Source organism: Cucurbita maxima, unplaced genomic scaffold (genome assembly GCF_002738345.1).
Source record: "Cucurbita maxima cultivar Rimu unplaced genomic scaffold, Cmax_1.0 Cma_Scf00009, whole genome shotgun sequence".
In the NCBI taxonomy this organism is placed as follows: domain Eukaryota; kingdom Viridiplantae; phylum Streptophyta; class Magnoliopsida; order Cucurbitales; family Cucurbitaceae; genus Cucurbita; species Cucurbita maxima.
The window spans coordinates 1,703,995-1,726,535 of record NW_019272025.1 but is presented as its reverse complement, the minus strand read 5'-3'; the positions used below and the strand labels follow the sequence as shown (position 1 = coordinate 1,726,535).

Below are 22,541 nucleotides of genomic sequence, written 5' to 3'. Positions count from 1 at the left end.
TTATCTAACTTTATATGAATTTTGTTAAGATACATGTGAGTAAAGACAAAATATGTTACAAGAATTAATATTATCGGTGGGAATAGCCTTCCCTCTTTAGAAATGAAAGAAGTAAATAACGTGACTATACAGTGTAGTAATTAAATATAAAAATCAACTTATTTGTAATGAACAAAAATCAACTTAAAAGATAAATTATTTTAGTAAAAGTCAATGGTAAATATATATATATTTATTGACTAACCTCCTATTAATATTATTATCCAAAATAAATAAATAATTAATTAAAAAAAGGAAATCAAATAAACAATTTTGAAGCAGCCATTATATAAAAAAGAATAAAATAATAATAATAATATATTAAACAAATTAATTTGGTGAAGCTGATCGCGCAGAAGAAGGCAGCCAAAATAAGGAACAATTGAACCTCAAGACACAGCAGCTCAATATGAAGTCAAATCAGGAGCTGCCACGTGGAAAGTCAAAGACAGATGAAGTAAGCGCAGACGTCAATATATATATATATTTTTCTTATTTTAAATAATAATAATTAATTAATTAAATAATTTGGGTTTTAAAATCCATGGCTTCTAGAATTGCTCACGCCAAAGGATTCGGTGCTTTTAACACACAAAATCAAATCCAAACTCTAAATTAAATATTAATTCCTTAAAATTTTCAAATGAAATTATTAAAATAAGGAAATTTGGTTAAAAGTCTTCGTCATCAATGCAAATATTTAAGCCCTTACGCTTGCTCATAACACCTTTTTTAAAATAATATATTTTTCTATTTTAAATTTCATATTTTCAAAAAAATAATTTAATAAATTAAAAAATAATTAGGGTCGAAATTCAAACATTTATCCGTTTAAAGGATAAAATAGACAGTAAATTTAAAATTTGTATTTATTTTATTTTTAAAAAATAGATGAATTCAAATCCGTTAAAAACAAATAGGATTTGTAGCGTGGCTTTACAAGATTCATAGCATTTAAGAAAGTTGACCAAGTAATTTCAATCTTTTATTATTTTTTTTTTTAAAAAAAAAGCATCCAAACTAGAGATGTGATTTTACCAATTTAACCCCAAGAAGATTCTTTTGAAACACAAATACTTTAATTAAAAAATTGAATAATCAAAATATATATATATATTTTTAATAAGTAGTTGACTCTTCTTTTTTAAATTATTATTATTATTATTTATAAAATAACACTAACTTATTGAGCTAGATATATCAACTATTTGTTATAAGTGATTTATGTAAAATAATTACTTATATTTATTTATAAAATTTAAAATTTTAATTTATGTCGTTTTTTTAGGATCTTGTTTTTTTTATACCATAATTGTCAAACCTACGGACGTTAATATATATAAATAAATAAATAAAATAAAATAAAATTTATGTTTTTTTTTTTTTTTTTTTTTTTGGGTAAAGGAGTTGGGTGAATTTGTAAGGATAAAATAAGATAAAAAGAATGTCAATTTAGTTAATACTTTTTAAATATGACATTAATATTCTGTTATTTAATATATTTTAATTATTTCATTAAAAAAATGAAATAATAAAGACAAGTTCATTAAGAATGACTTTATTTCCACATGCAAATAATGATTCTCTGTTGCTTCATAAATAAGATAATAATAATAATTTTAAATAATGAAATAAAAACCTTAAATATTCTCTTTTTTTTTAATACCTTAAAAGTTAAATAAATATAGTATTTTATGTCTAATTCCTGAAAAAAGAAAATTCCTTAAAATTTAAATAAATATATTCTATTGCTCCATAAATTTTTTTAATTCTGTTTAGAGTAATTTTGGTCATTTTTTCAAAAAAATGACTGATTACCGTAAATGTTATTGTTATGACTTTGATACTATGTTAGACGAACACGATTCTCCACAATGGTATGATATTGTTCACTTTAGCATAAGCTCTCATGACTTTGCTTTGGACTTCACCAAGACGTCTCATTCCAATGGAGATAATATTATTTGTTTATAAACTCAGGATCATTCCTTAAATTAGCGATACTTTTATCATCCAACAATTATTATTATATTTTTTTTTTACTGCTCTTACACTTACCATAACATTTACGTTTTTGTCAGGGTGACGTTTAATGTTTTAAAATGATAAATTTCTTAAAATTTAAAATTTCTCAAACTTCGTCTACTTTTAAAAGTAGAAACATTCTTTGAACCGGGTGAGACTTACCAGTGGTTTGCCTATACAAAATATTATTGGATTTATTAGGAAAATGGAAATTATAAAAAAAAATATTTAAAATAAATAAATAAATAAATAAAAGTTTGGTAAATTAAGAACTTTTATTAGATTGAAATTAAAATGATTAGATTTAAGAGGGTCTTTCCATTTTAGTCTACACATTTCGTATCATGTTTGCAGCGCAAGCCAGGGGTTTACACATATGATGTTCATGGCGCCACCGAATGTGGACTTTTTTTAATTCAACTCTCTCTCTTTCTCTTCTAATATGATTCAAAATTTCATCTTTTTCTTTCCTTGTTCTTCCACACCTATAAGTACACCAAACCCACTTCACATTTCTCTCAAAATCTCTACTTTTTCTTCATTTTCCCTTCTTTGAAGGAGAAACAGAGTTTGCTCTGTTTTTATGATTGGTTTTTTTTCAAGGGTTTTAAAACAGAGTGTTGAAGATGGACAATGGAGAGATTTACAGAGTGAGCAGTACGCGTATGAACAGCTCAACTATATGGAGGAACAGCGCCATGGATGTGTTTTCGAAATCTTCTCGTGATGAAGATGATGAAGAAGCTCTTAAATGGGCTTCCATTGAAAGGCTTCCTACTTATTTACGTGTTAGGAGAGGGATTTTGTCTCTTGAAGGTGAATCTGCTAGAGAAATTGATGTTCAAAATCTGGGTTTGTTGGAGCGGAGGAACATCTTGGAACGGCTTGTCAAGATCGCTGAGGAAGATAATGAAAGATTCTTACTCAAATTGAAGAACCGAATGGAAAGGTATTGTTTGTTTATGAAATGGGTTATGTTTTTTTTTGGTGTTTTGTTGAATAGGAAGGTGGGTTTTGTAGAGTTGGGCTTGATCTTCCTGCCATTGAAGTTCGATTTGAGCATTTGAATGTTGAAGCAGAGGCTCATACAGCCGACAGAGCTTTACCAACCGTTTTCAACTTTTCTCTCAACATGCTTGAGGTAGCTTTCTTTCCTTGTTCTTACAGCTTTTTATGGCTAAAACTTCTCATATTTTCACTCTCTTTCAAGGGGTTTCTGAGCTACTTTCATATCATCCCAAATAGAAAGAAACATCTATCAATTCTTCATGATGTTAGTGGAATCATCAAGCCAGGAAGGTTGTTATTGATATTGATATTGGTATTGATTTGATATTAACAATCATGAAATGCTATTACCTTAAGCTTTTGATTCCATGACATTTGCAGAATAAGTCTTCTTTTGGGGCCGCCGAGCTCCGGCAAGACGACGTTACTTCGAGCATTATCCGGAAAACTTGGGAATGATCTTAAAGTAAGACAGAAAAATCCCATCTCTCAAAAGATTTTGATTCTAAATTTGAGCTGATTGTGGTTGGTTGTGTGTATTTGACAGGTTTCTGGGAGAGTTACTTATAATGGACATGGAATGAATGAGTTTGTTCCACAAAGAACGTCAGCTTACATTAGCCAACAAGATCTTCACATTGGAGAGATGACTGTAAGAGAAACGTTATCATTTTCAGCGAGATGTCAAGGAGTTGATCAACGTTATGGTGAGTTTACAACACCGTTAGTGTTTTGTTCATGAAATTCTTATGAAGTTATTGTAAATCCCAACATTTTTTTCTCTGTAGATATGTTAACAGAGCTATCAAGGAGAGAAAAGGCTGCAAACATTAAGCCTGACCAAGATCTTGATATCATCATGAAGGTTGATATTCAAATTCAATATCCATTTTGGGTTTGGCTTGTCTTGTGTTAATATCATTGGGATTTTGCAGGCGGCTGCTTTAGGAGGACAAGAGACCAACGTTGTGACAGATTATGTTCTTAAGGTGAAAACTTGTTGTAATAATAATCAAACAATGTCTGTGTGTAATCTTATGATTGTTTAAACAAAACAATGCAGATTCTTGGACTAGAAATCTGTGCTGATACAATGGTGGGAGATGAAATGTTTAGAGGCATCTCTGGTGGGCAAAAGAAGAGGGTAACGACCGGGGAGATGCTGGTCGGACCGGCTAGAGCTATGTTCATGGACGAGATATCGACAGGATTGGACAGTTCAACGACGTACCAGATTGTTAATTCATTGAGACAATCCATTCAAATTCTGAATGGAACTGCATTGATATCTCTTCTTCAACCTGCCCCTGAAACTTATGATCTGTTTGATGATATAATTCTGATATCAGATGGACAAGTTGTGTATCAAGGTCCACGCGAAAACGTGCTCGAGTTCTTCGAACATATGGGATTCTCTTGCCCTCAGAGGAAAGGAGTAGCGGATTTCTTACAAGAAGTAAGCTGATTTGGAGTTTGGCTGTCCTGTTTTTGAATGGATCTGTTTTGGTTTTGTGATGGAAAGTGTTTTATAGGTGACCTCAAGGAAAGATCAAGAACAGTATTGGGCTAAGAGAGATGAGCCTTATAGATTCATCGATGTGGGAGAATTTTCTGAAGCATTTCAATCGTTTCATGTGGGGAAGAAGCTTGGTGATGAACTTGCTATTCCATTTGACAAATCTAGAAGTCATCCAGCTGCTTTAACAACAAAAAGATATGGTGCTAGCAAGAAGGAACTGTTGAAAGCATGCATTTCAAGGGAGTTTTTGCTGATGAAAAGGAACTCATTTGTGTACATTTTTAAGTTAGTTCAAGTGAGTATGAGTTGCATAGTTCATGTCTTTATCCACTATGTCTGAAAGAACATGTTTGACACAATGTTTGTTCATTTTTCAGCTGATTATCATGTCTTTCGTGGCAATGACGTTGTTTTTACGAACGGAAATGCACCGGAGGACGACGGATGACGGATTAGCTTACATGGGGGCGATGTTCTTTGCAATTTTGATAATCATGTTCAATGGTTTCTCTGAGCTAGCTTTGACAATCCTGAAACTTCCTGTGTTCTACAAGCAAAGGGACTTGCTGTTCTTTCCGGCTTGGGCATATTCACTTCCCACATGGATTCTTAAGATCCCTATTTCAATTGTTGAAGTAGGAATTTGGGTAGCAATGACTTACTACGTAATCGGATTCGATCCAAACGTCGAAAGGTGAGGCAAAATGAAGAACATTCAACACCAAATTTGATGATTACCTGCTTGATAACATTAGGCTACATGATGAACTTGCAGATTCTTCAAGCAGTTTCTGTTGCTGTTGTGTGTGAACCAAATGGCGTCGGCTCTATTTCGTTTAATCGCGTCGTTAGGACGAAATCTCATCGTTTCAAATACATTTGGATCATTTGCTTTACTAACAGTTCTTGTTTTGGGTGGATTCATCTTATCTCGAGGTTTGATTCCAGTAACCAATGTGTTTTCAATGCCATTTCATCAGAAAAATTACTGATATACACAACTTTGCTTCCCTTTGTGTTTAGAAAACATTCATCCCTGGTGGATTTGGGGTTACTGGATCTCTCCAATGATGTATGCACAAAATGCTATAGGTGTTAATGAGTTTCTTGGCCATAAGTGGAGTCATGTAAGTGATTTATGCAAACAAAATGCTCAAAACTAACAACTATAGCACTGACTCTCGTCTTTGTCGTCGTTGTTGTTGTTGCAGTTGGCGCCGAACTCGACTGAATCACTCGGAGTTGTGGTCCTTAAAGCACGTGGGATCTTCCCAGAAGCTAGATGGTATTGGATTGGGGTTGCAGCTACAATTGGATATATTTTGCTATTCAATTTTCTTTTCACTATCGCGTTGAAGTACCTCGATCGTAAGTAGTCGAAGCTCGACTTGTTATGCACTCAAACATGTCTTGATTATGATATTTGAGTTTGAATTTTGTAGCTTTTGGGAAGCCTCAGGCTGTACTGTCCTCCAAAGAGAGCTCAACTGAGAAAAGTGTGAAGAAATCTGAAGATGTTCAAGAAGGAAATAGCACTTATAATGCAGAGAGGAGTGAGAATGAGGTTAGTTTATCATCAAGAACATCATCTGCAAGAGTTGGAAGCATTAATGAAGCTGATAGGAACAAGAAGAGAGGAATGGTTCTTCCTTTCGAACCGCATACGATCACGTTCGACGAAATTCGATATGCAGTAGACATGCCACAGGTATATATATATGACATGATATGATATGATATGATATTCTAAGACATGAACAACTATTTACACCACTCTGATGTGCTAATGTCATACATAGGAAATGAAATCACAAGGCGTTACTGAGGACCGACTCGAGCTTTTGAAGGGTGTGAGCGGTTCGTTTAGGCCCGGAGTTCTAACAGCCCTGATGGGTATCAGTGGTGCTGGAAAAACAACTCTTATGGATGTGTTAGCTGGGAGAAAAACTGGTGGATACATAGATGGAAACATCACCATTTCCGGGTATCCTAAAAATCAAGAAACATTTGCTCGGATTTCGGGATATTGTGAACAAACTGATATACATTCTCCGCACGTTACGGTCTACGAATCACTTGTTTACTCGGCGTGGTTGCGGTTGCCTCCTAATGTTGATAATGCTACCAGAAAGGTGAAGTTCAACACATTCCTTTTCACTTTTTTTCTCACCAATTTTGATTTGATCATGTGCAGAGCCTGTTTTGTTTATGATTTGCAGATGTTTGTTGAGGAAGTTATGAATCTTATTGAGCTCAACCCAATAAGAGATTCAATTGTTGGATTGCCTGGAGTCAATGGACTTTCAACTGAGCAACGCAAGAGATTAACCATAGCTGTTGAACTTGTTGCAAATCCATCTATAATATTCATGGATGAACCAACCTCTGGTCTTGATGCTCGAGCAGCAGCCATCGTAATGAGAACGGTCAGGAACACGGTCGACACAGGCCGAACCGTCGTCTGCACCATTCACCAACCAAGCATCGATATATTCGATGCTTTTGACGAGGTATAATATAATAAACTACTCTCTCAATCACAACACTCCAAATAGCTGATCATTTCAGATCATGTTCTCTTTTAGCTCTTCTTGTTAAGACGTGGAGGTGAAGAGATATACGTCGGTCCCATTGGTCGACATTCGATCCATTTAATCGACTACTTCGAGGTATCGTTTCATATCCTATAAAAACTTCCATTTTCAAGCCGAAAAACATCTAACAAGCCTTTCATACAATTCATTACAGAGAATTGAAGGAGTTCCAAAGATCAAAGATGGCTACAACCCTGCAACATGGATGCTTGAAGTCACCACAGCATCTCAAGAAGCAAATCTTGGAGTGAACTTCAACACATTATACAAAGAATCAGAGCTTTTTAGGTAAGTAAATGGCAACCATTATGATCTTAACACAAAAAATGCAAGAATTTGAAGTATGAACAAACAAAATTATGCAGGAGAAACAAGGATTTGATCAAACAACTAAGTGTTCCAAGTGAAAACTCCAAAGAGTTGTATTTTCCCACTAAATACTCCCAATCTTTCGTGGTTCAATGCATTGCTTGCCTATGGAAACAACATCTTTCGTATTGGAGAAACCCATCATACAGTGCTGTGAGATTCTTGTTCACAACAATCATAGCCTTGATGTTTGGAACGATCTTCTGGGATCTTGGATCCAAGAGGTAAAAGAAACACATAAACATTCCCTTAATGAACTGATACTCAACTTTAAAAATTGATATCATATTGGCTATTTCAGAGACACCCAGCAAGATCTTTTCAATGCCATGGGCTCCATGTATACTGCTGTTCTATTCGTTGGAGTACAAAACGCCACATCAGTTCAACCAGTTGTGGCCATTGAAAGAACTGTGTTTTATAGAGAAAAAGCAGCAGGAATGTACTCAGCATTGCCATATGCTTTTGGACAGGTAACTAAAATGAACTATCGATAACTATAATGTCCCACATTGGTTGGGGAGGAGAACAAAACACCCTTTATAAGGGTGTGGAAACTTTCTCCTAGCATACGTGTTTTAAAAACCTTGAAGGAAAGCTCGATAGGGAAAGCCCAAAAAGGACAATATCTGTTAGGAGTGGACTTGGACTGTTACAAATGGTATCAAAGCCAAACACCCAACGATGTGTCAGCCCTCTCGCTATTCCCCGAAGAGGAGTAGACATGAAGCAATGTGCCAATAAGAACGCTGGTTCCCAAAGGGGGTGGATTGTGATGTCCCACATTGGTTGGGGTGGAGAACAAAACACCCTTTATAAGGGTGTGGAAACCTTCTCCTAGCAGATGCGTTTTAAAAACCTTGAAGGGAAACTCGAAAGGAAAAGCTCAAAGAGGATAATATATGCTAGCGGTGGACTTGGGTTTTACAATAACCTTTCGGTTTAGAAAAGAATATACGAATTTGAGTTTCCTTTTTTTTTTTTTTGATGCAGGTTGTGATTGAACTTCCATATATATTCATCCAAACAATTGTGTATGGAGTTATAGTGTATGGAATGATTGGATTTGAGTGGACTGCAGCTAAGTTCTTTTGGTACATTTTCTTCATGTACTTCACTCTTTTGTACTTCACATTTTATGGGATGATGACTGTGGCTGTAACCCCTAACCACAACATTGCTGCCATTGTTTCATCTGCTTTCTATGGCTTTTGGAACCTGTTTTCCGGGTTCATCATCCCTCGAACGGTGAGTCCGTTTCTTTTCCTTTTGATATCACATTCGAAACGATCGAACGTAACGTTCTAACATATTTTTTATCAGAAAATCCCAATATGGTGGAGATGGTACTATTGGATATGCCCTGTGGCATGGACACTCTATGGGTTGGTGACATCCCAATTTGGGGACATAGAAGACCGAATGGACTCGAACCAAACCGTGGCGGAGTTTGTGAGAAGTTACTTCGGGTACAAGCATGACTTTTTGGGGATTGTTGCAGCAGTTCATGTGGGGTTTACAGTGTTATTTGGGTTCATCTTTGCGTTCTCTATCAAGTTCTTTAATTTCCAAAATAGGTGATTCAAAACAATAAACACTTTAGTAATGTTGTGAGGAATGATATGAAAGTGTAGCCTATTCAACTATTTTTTGTTCTTTTACTCATTAAGCTTGTAAACAAATAAATGTTTTGTGTTCTCTAAATATATAATAAAATATTTTTTATTTAATTAACTACTCGTTCCTCTGACATTGGGGTTGATAATTCATCTTGTGACTCATTTCTTCGGTCAAGCGTTCTTCGTACGTCAATCAATCTATCAAGGATCGCTCTATCATTGTTTGATTTTTTGTTGTCCAAGCACAAAAGAAATTATATATTTACTTATCGTCTTTTTGCTCTTGATAACACATGTTTTATGATCTTCAACGCGATGTCGCTGTCACCTATATGGGAGTCTTATCTTTACCTATATTACCCACAAGGTATCTTAATTTGAGCAATTTGGGGTTAATTGAGCTTAAACGCCTCCAATAAGGTCAAAAACAACTCTAGAATGGTCGAAAATGTAGGAAACAGTAGCAAATATCCTATACCAAGCTGAATAAGTAATCAAGTTGAGTCAAGAGTCGAGCCGAATTGTTTGAGCCGAGCGTAGAGAGATCGATTGAGCCATACGCAAGTAGTTGTATAACGCCCCCTAATTTTCTTGCCTAAATTAGAGACGTCACTACACGTTTGTCTTAATTCACATATGCAGAGATTTGAAATAAAACATTTGCAAATGAAGACATGGACTTACCCATTTAATTTTCAACCAGAAAATAAAAATAACATAGTTTTTGAACACGAAATATACAAAAACCACCTATCAACTATTAAAATGAAAATCATTGCATACTATTGTCTTATCTTGTTCGCCAAGTAACTATCCACGCCTGTACCTGAACAAAGTTCATAACCTAACTCAACTCAATCGTTATTTTCGAGTTGGATCAGGTTGGATAGTCGATCTATTTTTTTTAATTATTTAAAAAATCATATATATCTAAAGGTTAACAAAATCTCAAATATAAAATTCTATGGGTTACAAACATCAAATATTTTTAATATTTATAATAATTTTAAAAATAGAATTAGGTTGGGTTGTAGTCGTAATGGTTGAGTTGACTCAATCAAAAAATGTCAACTCATTGACCGAATTTTCGATTTTTCAAAAAATCCATCCGAGCTCAAACACAAAGAGATCTAACCAACCCGACATTTATAATTTAAGTTAAGTTATCCAAATTAATTGAATTTTTTTATACATTTATGATGCTATTGTTTAAGATAGACTTCAGTATAATATTAATTATTATAGAGATTTTATTTTATAATAATGACAAATCAAAATTTTGACTTCGAACATTCCAATTTCTTCCGCCGCAATTCACGGAGTCTTGTCATTTCTATTTTATTATATTCATAATTATTCTCACACGCCACGTCATCACCCTCTCAATTTTTTTTTTTTTTTTTGAATTATTTTTTCATATTTTATTATACATTCTCATATAAAGACAAGAATTTCCAGGTATTATTCTTAAATCATCGTCCTTTATGTTGTAGTAATTAAATCTTCATTTTTTGTCTTCCAAATGCTATACTATATAGTTTATTAAGCTCATATATATGTATTCCCATAAATATCAATATATAATCATTTTATACTTTGTTTAGGTACACCTACAGCTCGGAAGTCCACCGTTGCAATAGACTAGACAATCTCGGCCTTATCGTACATAACATACCGACAATCAGAACAACAACTCGTCATTCGACTTAGCTTGTTGTTGAAGAAGAAAAAAAGTCTCGACATTTAAAATGTTGTTAAAGATGAAAGAGGTCTCACAGTTCATTGAAAATCTCACCATTGAAGAATTTAAAATTTTTGCACTAAACCCGCGTCGTTAGCCATGAGTACCCTAAAAAAAATTAATATGAATTTGAGCCGTTATGAAAAATATTACCCTTTTTTCTTTACCATATTTTCATACTTGGTTGGGCAAATAAACCAACGTCGAAAATAGAAAAATAGCAACAAAATGATGGTTGATTTAGAGTCCAAATGATTTCTTAGGGTTAAAAGTAAACCGTTAAATTAATAAAAATAATCTTAAATTTTGTATATTTTTATAAATACTTTTAAATGATACTGAATGATTGTGAGCATACAACCTAAACAACATAAAATTGCAAACAAACTTAGCCCAACCCTTTTCATCTTTTAAGGTAGTTTTTTTTACCATAATTAATCGTTATATAAATGTAATCTTACAATAAAATTCAAGGTAATTGACTTGCCTTTCATGCTATATGCCTTTTTACCAAATTTTTATCTAACTACGGTTAGTTAAATTTTAACGTCTACCAAATCTTTACCTAACTACAGTTAAATTTTAACGATAAATTGAGACGTTTATAACGATGAAATTCAAACTTTCAAAATTGTGAGATCCCATGTCGATTGGAGAGGAGAATAAAACATTCCTCATAAACGTGTAGAAACATCTCCACTAACTGCGCATTTTAAAATCGTTAGGCTAATAATACTATTTATAAAGATATGAAAACTTCTCCCCTAATATATTATTTTAAAATTGTGAGGCTAATGCAATAGGTAAAAGATAGGAGAACGAAACATTCCTCGTAAGAGTGTAAAAACATTTCCATTAACAGACGCAACTAATAACATTCCTTATAAACACAAATATCAAAGTATCACGGTCATTCAAGAAATAATATGAATTTGAATAAGTTTGTCGAGCAATGGGAAGCAAGCTAGTCCTGAAAAATGCTCGTCCCTTTACTGTCGGGGCTTACAATTCACCTTGTGATTCATTCCTTAATTCGAGCATTCTCAATCAATCGAATCATAGGAAGGAGACTAAAAATGAATAACATGATCATAAAATAATAAAAGTTGCAGATATCCTACATGGTTACATATGAAGAAATGATGTGTTTCTATTCTTAATACAATTCTAACTAAAACAGTCCCAAGGCAATGGCTTTAGGACATGGCTTCCAAAGCAGTAAAACAACAACGATGGCTTTATAAACCACAGCCTAAGAGGCATCATCCCCCATCAGAAACAGCAGATAAAGAACTAAAGAACATTGCTAGATTGATATCAATCACATCTCAAGGGAAAGAGAACGAACCTCCAATTTCATTTGCACCACTTGGGGGACTAATGGCCACCCAGAGAAGAGATATGGTGATGGCGATAAGTCCCGACCACACGAAAACAATGGTCGGCGTCCTTCCTCTTCTTCCCATGAGCCCCTTTGCGAACGGGTAGAGATGAACCAGAACCCAGAAACTGAAGAAAACACCACCTATCAAGCGACTCCACTGTGGAATTGTACTGTAGATTGTACGGCTGACCCCAACTGCAATGGCGATTAGGTTGATCATCATGATCGTAATTGGCGGAATCATGAGGGACGTCCACTTTACGATGTAGAGATCGGCAAATTCGTCGTCCACATCGTCACCAGCTGATTTGGATGTCAAGGTGAAAGAGATTTCAATCCCAGCAATGACTTTTAGTAAACCTTGAAGCACAGCAGCAAGATGAGCACTGGTGCCCCCAATCAACCAAAACTGCTCATTTCTCCACCATTCTTCTAATTCAATACCAGACCATTTAATTTCAAGAACAGCAAGCAGGCATAAAGTGATGGTGATGCCTAAAAGATAGGTGAGGAAAGTGACATTTAGAGTCTGAACGATAAATTGACCCGAAAATAGGGAGAGTGCAGGGAGGAAACAGTAGACTATGAGGAAGATGGACGTGAACGGGTAGATTCCAACGTTAAGGTAGGCTATTCTTTGCAGAATCTTCATTCTTGAACTAGCCAAGAGTGCATTATTTCTGGAGAAGAAAATCTCCACCGACCCAGTAGCCCATCGGAGGACTTGATGTAGCCTATCAGTGAGATTAATGGGCGCAGTTCCACGAAAAGCATCACGTTTCGTTACGCAGTAAATGGACTTCCATCCCCTATTATGCATCCTGTACCCGGTGACCACATCTTCTGTGACAGATCCATAAATCCACCCAACCCGTTGGCCCCATTCGGTCTTGTCTTCATACCAACAAGAAATGGCACTGATCGCCTCTGCAACAGTTGATGCATCCAGAAGCTCACGAGGAATGGTAAGAGCACCGGGAGGACGTCCATATTTCACAGCTGGGTGATCAGCTAATGGCCGTCCTTGAAACTCCGCAATTGGAATCGAATCAACAAGAAAAGCAGAATTTCCGAACCTTTTTGGGAACAAGGATAGGTCCATTTCTTCATCATCAGAATCACCCATTCTTAGGCCTCTATGCTCTTCAGAGCCATTTGCAATCGATGTATGCTTTTTACGTTTACCAAAGCAGCAGCTACAACAACCCGGGTGCTGCTCTTTTGATCTATGCGGGTCAAAACCATAAAGGGCAATCCGTCTAAATAGACATCCTGTTCCAACATATACTGGACCTTGAAGCCCATCAAGGGCTCGCATGTTAACGTCGAAGAACACCGTGTTGTGATTGGCATACCGATCTGAAGGATCAATGCCCTCAAACCTTTGAGGGAACTGAACGTAACAAATACGATCACCTCCACGGTCCATCATGAAACACATTCCTTCTCTCATTGCCTGGGAGTTGTAGATATAATGATCACAATCAAGGTTGAGGATGAATGGCCCATTTGACATAATAGCCGATGCTCGAACTAGAGCATTCATGGCCCCTGCTTTTTTGTTATGATCATAGCCAGGACGTTTTTCTCGAGAGACATAAACAAGTAAAGGAAGACGGATGTCAACCTCGGATAGGTCAATTAACTTAATTTCATCAGCACTTCCATGTAATGGCTCATCACTCGGAGGTTTAAGCATCACCTGCATACGAGCGATTATTAGCAAGCCTCTACTTTCCAACTGTTTCTTCCAACATTTGTTTTTTTACTCCAAAAAGAAAATCTAAAAACATATCTAATATGAATGAATGCAGAGAACATAAAAAGCTACAGCTACATTTTCCCAAACGAAGTCAAATTTTCGTTTTCTTTTATTTCATTTTAACTTCATGCCGGAATGATCGGCAAGCAAATGACAATTATATTGCAATGACCTTAAATAAGTACCTGTATTATACCAGCGTGGTCGCCCTTGGAGTGCTCAGCAGAAGGTTGCATCCAAGTTCCAGGCCAATGGGTTCCGTCAGCCATCCATGTTGCTTTAGGAATCTTTATGGTCTCCAGAGGTTCATCATCAACCACATTTTGCCTCTGACGCTTCATAGCTTTGATTTCCTCCCTTGCATGATAAGCATCAGATCGACGACGAATAGAATCAGGAAGGCCATTTATCCGAACCTTGAACTCATCGTACTCACGTTTCACACGTCTGCGATCCTTGACAAAATCAGATCGCACTTTATTCTTGAACGGATCTCTCTTCAAATTGAAGTAAGACTCAGGATTCCTAGGTTCAATATCATGCTTTCGACAGAAAGGAACCCATGTGTTAGCAAAACTTGCTGCTTCTGCCATGGCTTCAAAGGTTAGAAGTGCACCTCCATCATCCGAAACATAGCAAGCGAGCTTTTCAACAGGATAATCAGCAGCTAAAATTGACAAGATTGTGTTTGCAGTAACAAGAGGAGGCTCTTTTTCTGGGTCTGCAGTAGAAACAAAGACATCTATTCCTGGAAGATCAGATTTTCCAGTAGGATTACTAGGGCTAGGTGTTTCGAACTTCTCCTTCAGAACATTAAGATCCGTGGCTCGATTTATAGGGCAAAGCTTGGGCAATTGATCAAGAAGCCAAGAAAATGCGAACCATATTTCACAAACAATTGACATTGCCCACAACCAATAGGCATCTGTGTTTGGATGTCGAATCCTCCAAGCCAAAAATAATCCAAGAATAACCATACGAACAAGAATTAGAAGCCTGTGAGGAAACATATTGCATATCAAAAGTTAATCAGTCGTAACGCGAATGGAAAAATGAATTCGAGCACCAAAAATACAATTCAAATCATAATGTGAATCGAAACTAAAACGGGTGGTCTACGTCTAATCATGGATAACTGATACACATTAAATAATACTATTGACATATTGCAACTTTTTCATCCTGTGTAGCAGAGAATCATACCTATATGGGCTGAGAACAGCAGCACGAATCTTAAGTTTCCGTGTCAATGGCCTCCACGGTTTGTTCATAAATTCTTTTGGCTCAACAACCTCATCGTTTTGATCATTTCCATTTCCCATATCCCCTTCCTTTGGCCATATAGCATTTCCGTATCCGTAAGTACCCTTTGTTTCAAAAAGCCACCTATTATGATCAAAATCTCCAACACCGGTTTGACTCCTCACCATCATGGACTTAGTTGATTTCATTAATGACAATCTTCTCTCATTCTTCGACATTGTGCGTGTGGGAGGAAGTGGCAGCGGACGCCCATCTTCAACAGTTATTTCATCCGTATCTGTGTTCTTATATGGCTCCTTGCAACCAGGGCAGATAGCATTCCCTTGTTTAACGGCATCCACATAGCAATCTCGACATATCTTGAAATCACACTCACAGGGGAGAATGTCGTTACCACGTTCATCACTCATAACCTTTGCATCACACCCTGGTACTGCACAAGAAGATCCTTTCATGCCAGCCATTTGAGGATGGATTGCTTCAGATTCAATTACTTTATCCATAAGATGAGCTCGTGTCACGCTATTAAACCCCCCCGTAAATAGTGAATTCGAGACATATTGCTCTTCAACCTTCTGTGAAATGGATGGATCCATAGGTTGATTATCAGGTGTTGGTGGTATGTGAACTGTGTAGTTTGTAAAATCACTACTCCCCAGCTCACTATCAAGATCATCCCTCGAATACCGAACATACCGACCAGAAGAAGTTCTCCGAGCAAACGTTACAATCTGAGTCATTGGATGCTTCTGTGCATCAGACACATCAGAAGATGATGACAGATTTGAACGGGTCAGCTTAAATGACTTGGACGCCATAACCAAACACTAACAAGCTTCTTCCCTGAGACTGCAATTACAAAATACAACAAAGCAAACCCGAATCAAGAATCCATCAGCACCATGTGCAAGATCCTACCTAACAGCATCACAAGAAAAGTAAATCGTTCGATCGATCTATTGAAAGCTTCCAACAGCAGAAATGGCCGATTATCAAACAAATCAAGAACCCATCTAGCCGATGAAAAACCTAGCAGAGAACTCGTAGCCTACACTACATTATCACAAAAGATGAACAACCTAGCAAAGGAACAAAAGATGAACTCACACCTTTAACTCTGTTTATGAGCTAAACATCGAAGATCTAGCAGCTCAGCCGCGTCCGCCGCATGCAGTCGCCGATGATGAAGAAATCAAATTAAAACCACTAAACCCTCCTCCCGTATGAAGAGATCGAAGGAAGATGCAGAGAAAAAGAGGGGAAACACCAACAAATCATATGATAACAGAAGGGTTTTGGGATTAATTTAATCCCTTCAAAGGGGATTAACTTTAATGGGGTTTTACAGAAATGGCAAGAAAGTTGAAGTGATAGCGTTTTCAGGAAGTCGTCTACCAGAGTAGACGAACAGCGGGCGTTTCTTCACCGGTTCCTATCAAATATCTACCCGTCTCTGCTTCAAAACAAGGATTCAAGCTCATTCAGGAACCCGTTTTTCAACTCTGAATAAATTAATACAGAATTTTCAAATTGTAATGGGAGTGTGGCCTTTTGTTGCTTGGGTCTAATCCGGACAGGATGGAGTAGAATGCGGACATTATTGAAAAAGAAAAAGAAATTACTTTTTCTAATGTAAAGTTTTGTATATACTCTAAATATTCATTATATTCCACGTTGGGGGACGCTAATTCATATCTTACTCACAAAATTGTGTTATTACAAGATATAATGTTCTTATTTTCGTTAGAAAAAACATATTTTAGAATTTTAGTTGGAGAGATTTTTGGTGATTAGAAAAATAATTATGAAATTATGAAAATAGAAAGAAAAAAATTATAAACTAACTCTGGTACCATGTTAGATGAACATGGCTCTTTATGATATTGTCACTATAAGCTCTCTCATGGTTTTGTTTTGGACTTTCCAAAAAAGAAGGTATTTTTAAATTATAAACTCAAGATCATTCTCTAACTTAGTAGACGTTAAACTTTTATCCAACAAACTAACTAACTCTTGAGAATCAAGGGTTCAATTTCTACCCATCTGATTAAATTATAAAAATTAAATGGAAGAGGCCAAATAAAATTAAAAAAATAAACTTAAAATTTAACCTAAAATAAATAAATATATATGAGAAAATAATAATAATAATAATAAAATAATAAATGTATTTTAAATTACCAGTTTTAAAAATAAAAAATTTAACTAAATATAAAATAATTTGAGGTTCAAAATTGGTGTGCAAACGCCAGTTGTTTTGTTATATTGCTTTTATTTGTTTCGGGTGCGTGAAACGTGAATAAGCCTTTTCATTAAAAATAAATAAGAAAAGTAATAATAAAAGCTATTAAATAGCTGTCTTTCCTTCGCTACTTCAATTTTCTTTTTTTTATTTATTAATATTTAATATTTCATTAATATATTTATCGTAATTCCATTTTCATAATAAATTATCCAGGTTTTGTACATTCTCCCACGTCTCTTCTGCATTTATATATATATATATATATAGTGAGAGAGAATGTCTTCACATTTATTAAAAAAATAATATAAATTTTTAATTGGGTAACATTGGTATAAAATTAGGTTCCAAAATATTCATATTTCAAAAATAATTATTTTTAATCGTCTTTAAGACAACTATTCAGCAACCCACTCATTAATGTTGGATGATGAAAGTCCCACATCGGTTAATTTAGGGAATGGTCATGGGTTTATAATGTAAGAATACACTCTCCATTGGTATGAGGCCTTTTGGGAAGCCCAAAGCAAAGCCATGAGAGCTTATGCTCAAAGTGGACAATATCATACCATTGTGGAGAGTCGTGTTCTTCTAACAATTAATACGTGGTCTAAGATTGTTTAATATTGTGCTCTTTGAATACAAGTTCTCATAGCTTCAGTTTTATTTTACTAAAAAACTCCCGTAATAATAAAATAATGTCTCGTTCTTATATATCCATGTTCTTTTTCTAATTTAGTTAACGTGCCACTTGAACCGACTTAGTTTTGTAATTTACATGTGAATTAGCTAAAAATGAATATAAAGTAGAAATTATGAAATTAAAAGCTCATAGAATAATTTATTTTTTAATTAATAAAGTTAATTTTTTAAAAATGGAATTAAATAAAATTAACCTCAACCTTCAATACTATTTTTTTTTTCTTTAAATTTTATTCTTTAATAAAATTAAGGTGAATATCAAATAATCAATTTTTAAAAATATGATTAGTGCATTAGCTTTAAGGGACTATGATTTTTGTTTATATTTATAAAATTGTTTAAGACCTAATTTTATTTTTTATTAATGGATTGAAAGTTAATTAAACATATTTATGATTTTTTTTTTTTTTATAAATTAGTTTAATACATGTAATTATTAAATAAAAAATAGTTTATAAAAAAATAAATTTTAAAATTCAATTGATCAATCAAATTTTAAAATAAAATAAAATTAATATGCTTAAATGAAATAAAATAATTGTTTAAGGAATAAAATTTAAATTATAATACAATATATAAGTTTTTTTAAAATAAATAATTTTTCTAAAAATATTTAGAAAAATAAATATATTTTTTATAGAAAAACCAAATAAATAGTTTTCTAGAAAAATAAATAATAATTTTTTTTATAAAAATAAAACTAATATTTTTTAGATAAATAAAATCAATAATTTTTAGGAAATTAAAATTAATTGTTTTTTTAAAAGAATAAAATTAATAATTTTTATAAAAAGTTATATTTAATTTTTTTAAAAAAAAAATAATAATATTATTATTTTTAAAGTAATATTAATTAGAAAAATAAAATTATATATATATATATATATATATATATATATATATATATATATATATTAATCTTTGTAACCCATGGTACAGTGACATTAACTTTGGAAGGGATACTCATAAGTCTAACTTTTGAAGGAGTATACCAAAGGTATGGATATTCGATTAAACTTCATTGTCAAATTCGTCGCCTTGATTAATTTTGATCTTAACTAGAAGTTTTGCTCGATTTTTTGTCTATTCATTGACGACTGATCATTTCACCGTTGATTCATGACAATTACAAGGGAATTTATAGTTCGTTTATCCTTCGTAGAAGTTGAGCAACTCATGAGTTTCCACAGTACGACATATCATAGCTGCAACTCTCTAAATCTAACATTTAGTTTTGTGAATTATCTTTCTCGATTTCTTGATATTTCTTTCTTCATCTTCCGTTGACATCTTCTACGGATTTTCTTGTAGCTTCCCTCTCTCTCGAATCATTTGAAAAATGTCCTCACTTAAAAGACGTGTTCGACTAAAGAAGACCCCATTAAGAAGTCATGCACATAAAGATAAGGATTCAATTAGTTCGGTTCAGTTGGACCAATTCGGTTCAACTTAACTGGTTTAGTTTATCACTCTAGAAAGACATATTTTTCTTTAACTCTAAAATTTATTTGAGATAAATAGATAAATTCTCAAGTTCTATAACCAACCCGAGAATTAGGTTGTGACGTGAAGGATTGTCAATTGCCCGTATTAGTGATTGAGAGTCATATATGGTTAACTCACCTATTATCTTTGGGTTGCTTCTCTATGTCATGATGCTACTATGATAAAACTTTAACGTCAGAGAGTTATCAACTACCTCTAGCAATGAGGAAGTGATAAGAAAAGGAACCAGTACAAGGGGAGTAAGATTCAGATTACCTTGTTGATCGAATATCTCAAGACAAGAATATTGTTTGAGATTCGAATCACTCCACAAGCAAGATCGATCATGTCTAGCTTGAATGATTCTTGTTGATCAAATATCTCAAGGCAAAAAAACACTTGCTTGAGATTCGAATCACTCCATAAGCAAGATTGATCATGTCGAGCTTGAATGATTCTACATGCAACCTAAACTACATAGAATTGCAAAGAAACTTAGTCATTGGCTAAAGAAGAGCACAAATGCTTCTTTTACTATATTTTCCAAGTCTCTCACAAATACAACATACATGACTTTATATAACCTCAAAATGAAACTACTAAAGGCATTCCAAGAGTTGTAACATTCCTACTTAAACATATCATAAACACATATATTACTATATTAACTCATAATCATACAATAAACATGCTCACGTATTTCAAAATATGTTAAGAACATGTTTGAAAAGATTGATATGCTAACTTACTTTGTTTTGAATTCCTCTACGTTAAACCCTAACTTATGCAACAAATCGAAATGAATTTTTTGCTTCTCTAAATACTTAACCTAACCCGAACCGAAAAATATATAATAGATTAGGTTAGTTAGTTTGAATTTGTCAAATTATCAAACTACATCCTAATATCTCAGTGTATTAAAATATGATATTTGGAGAATATATTATAATAATTAGTTATGGAGTATATCTTACATACCCTTAATCAATTAATATATTTTCTTTATTTTTAGGAGTGGTTAGTAGTATATTTTATTTAGGATTTGATTAGCAGTATATTTTTATAGTTATATATTTTCTCTTATTTTTAGGTATAAGTTGACAGTTTGTATCGGTGGTAAAGATCATACTTTCGATCCCAATTTTATTTTTATTTCTGATGGTTAACGATAGTGTAGTGGTCCATTGATGAGGAAAACGACGTCGTATAGAATTTGAATTGATTTAAATGCTAATTAAAAAATACGGACTTTGGAGTAGGGACTTAGTATCGACGCTACACGCCTGGTTCCTTGGCATAAATAACGTCGTTTCATTCCATCGCTTCTTCCTCTCATCTCTCTCTGGGCTTCTCTTTTTCCTCTTCGACCTCACTGCTTGTGCTCACATAATCGATTTCGGTACGCTTCTCTTCCCGCTATACAGATCTATGCGCACTGTTCCTCATCTAAATCCCTATCTTCCTGCATTTTTCTGTTTTTCTCTACCCTTGTTTTGATGTTCTGGATGGTGGAATTTGTCGTTTCCTTATTGGAGGCAGCTGGGTTTTTGGTTCTTCGTTCAATGGTTTGATGCTAGGGCTTTTTTTATTCGGGAGGAAGTGGATTTTATTGTGCCCAATGTGGTTTTTTAATCTCGATTTTTATGTGTTTTTGTCGATGTTGTTGTTGATTTCATTTAGGGAATAGGAAAATCTGCAAAACTTACGGTATGCGTATGCCCCATGCTCCATCGTTATTTATTGCTCTATGCTTGTTTTGAGTTTGTTTATTCCTTTTTTGAATGCTCTCACGGGGGCGTGTTCTTATTTTTTTTTACCTGCTTTGATATTTGATTTTTGTTCAACTAATTTTGTGTTGCGCTGTATTGAATACTTGTTTCTTTCTTCGTGTTTTTTATTTTTATTTTTATGCTTTTTGTGATTCAATGCTGGTGGTGGTGGTGGAGATTTTTGTTTTATGTTGTGTGCTCCATCAATGATTGATTTGGGTTCTGTTTCTTTGCCAGTTCGAGATTAGTTGCTAGCTTTACTCTGTTGCGCCTGGGAATAGACAGAGCGATGTTTGGTTCTCCCAACCGTAAGTATTTCTTTTCAGTTCTTTTATATTTTGAAGGATTGGTGCTTGTCTTCCCATAAGGTTGTTATCCTAATTGCACTTTGTTTGCTGAGCTGCGGACTCCCCTTACTCTATGTTTCAGTTTTTTTATTCTTTTAAGAAAGATATGTAGGGAAGAAACCAAGTAGGAACTTTTTGGTACGAGTAGGCTTAAATACATTGTTTAATCTCTCATATTCATATTTCCTTTAAATTAAATAAGTGGAGGAGATCTCAATCCCTACAAGGGTCCAAGAAATTATGTGACTCTATATTTCATTTCGTAATTATATTGCACCTCTCCTGGAAGTATGACATGTAGATTGGAGTCTTATACTATGGATTTTATCATGTTAACTTGTTGTTTATCAGTTTTCTGATATGTGTGCCTGGGATTAGGTATGTGTACATCTTAATTATCATAGCCTTCCTGCTTCTTTTCTAGCTTTTTACTGTATTTAAATTTACATTTGTATATGGAATCCTGAGTCATGGCTTAGCTTGTGAAATTATTTTCACTTTGAAACTGTCTACTTATTTACTTCTGCATATCTTTCCTTCGATTCTTTTATCTTTGAACTTTCTTTTTCTTTTTCTTTTTTACTGATTGAAATTCTAAGTTCTTGTGCTAACTGGGCTTTTTTTTTTTTTTTTTTTTTTTTTTTTTTTTTTTTTTTTTTTTTTTTTTTTTTTT

General features: G+C 34.2%; 3 protein-coding genes across 6 annotated transcripts in view; 2 read left to right on the top strand and 1 right to left on the bottom strand.

The window, feature by feature from the left end:
* Window positions 1–2,424: 2,424 nt before the first annotated feature.
* LOC111484185 (pleiotropic drug resistance protein 1-like) lies at window positions 2,425–9,278 on the top strand. The gene is made up of 22 exons (XM_023130674.1): window positions 2,425–3,013; window positions 3,085–3,205; window positions 3,275–3,363; window positions 3,454–3,538; window positions 3,620–3,779; window positions 3,861–3,937; window positions 4,008–4,061; window positions 4,136–4,528; window positions 4,605–4,886; window positions 4,969–5,285; window positions 5,367–5,527; window positions 5,615–5,718; window positions 5,803–5,959; window positions 6,034–6,299; window positions 6,391–6,723; window positions 6,811–7,101; window positions 7,177–7,260; window positions 7,340–7,473; window positions 7,551–7,778; window positions 7,856–8,027; window positions 8,548–8,802; window positions 8,878–9,278. The coding sequence occupies exons 1-22, from the start codon at window positions 2,691–2,693 to the stop codon at window positions 9,133–9,135; spliced, it is 4,344 nt and encodes a 1,447-aa protein (XP_022986442.1). The 5' UTR covers window positions 2,425–2,690; the 3' UTR covers window positions 9,136–9,278.
* Window positions 9,279–11,979: 2,701 nt separating this feature from the next.
* On the bottom strand, window positions 11,980–16,917 carry LOC111484188 (cellulose synthase-like protein D3). 2 transcript variants are annotated; one of them, XM_023130682.1, is made up of 5 exons: window positions 16,433–16,916; window positions 15,264–16,172; window positions 14,246–15,056; window positions 12,199–14,000; window positions 11,980–12,162 (listed from the first exon to the last, which is right to left on the bottom strand). In XM_023130682.1, the coding sequence occupies exons 2-4, from the start codon at window positions 16,139–16,141 to the stop codon at window positions 12,243–12,245; spliced, it is 3,447 nt and encodes a 1,148-aa protein (XP_022986450.1). In that variant the 5' UTR covers window positions 16,142–16,172; window positions 16,433–16,916; the 3' UTR covers window positions 11,980–12,162; window positions 12,199–12,242. The 2 variants fall into 2 exon arrangements, with proteins under 2 accessions (XP_022986450.1, XP_022986449.1); XM_023130681.1 differs by lacking the exon at window positions 11,980–12,162 and having other exon boundaries at window positions 12,169–14,000; window positions 15,264–16,174; window positions 16,433–16,917.
* A 4,110-nt stretch (window positions 16,918–21,027) lies between these two features.
* The window catches only part of LOC111484192 (nuclear pore complex protein NUP98A-like), a 9,165-nt gene continuing 7,651 nt past the window's right edge, over window positions 21,028–22,541 (top strand). For 2 of the 3 annotated variants that reach the window (XM_023130690.1, XM_023130688.1), the window contains exons 1-2: window positions 21,028–21,151; window positions 21,759–21,829. In XM_023130690.1, coding sequence (XP_022986458.1) covers window positions 21,811–21,829 — 19 coding nt within the window. In that variant the 5' untranslated portion in view covers window positions 21,028–21,151; window positions 21,759–21,810. Of the gene's footprint in view, window positions 21,152–21,193; window positions 21,318–21,758; window positions 21,830–22,541 lie in introns of those variants that run through there. The other variant, XM_023130689.1, reaches the window with a different exon arrangement.

Bases quoted from the DNA above. Each gene is read 5' to 3' on its own strand.
- LOC111484185 (XM_023130674.1), top strand. From the start codon at position 2,691: ATGGACAATGGAGAGATTTACAGAGTGAGCAGTACGCGTATGAACAGC. The intron at 5,960-6,033 runs GTAAGTAGTCGA...TGAATTTTGTAG, and splicing joins CGCGTTGAAGTACCTCGATC to CTTTTGGGAAGCCTCAGGCT. The intron at 7,474-7,550 runs GTAAGTAAATGG...AAAATTATGCAG, and splicing joins AAAGAATCAGAGCTTTTTAG to GAGAAACAAGGATTTGATCA.
- LOC111484188 (XM_023130681.1), bottom strand. From the start codon at position 16,141: ATGGCGTCCAAGTCATTTAAGCTGACCCGTTCAAATCTGTCATCATCT. The intron at 15,057-15,263 runs GTATGATTCTCT...GTTTCCTCACAG, and splicing joins GCTGTTCTCAGCCCATATAG to GCTTCTAATTCTTGTTCGTA. The intron at 14,001-14,245 runs GTACTTATTTAA...GCTCGTATGCAG, and splicing joins ACCACGCTGGTATAATACAG to GTGATGCTTAAACCTCCGAG.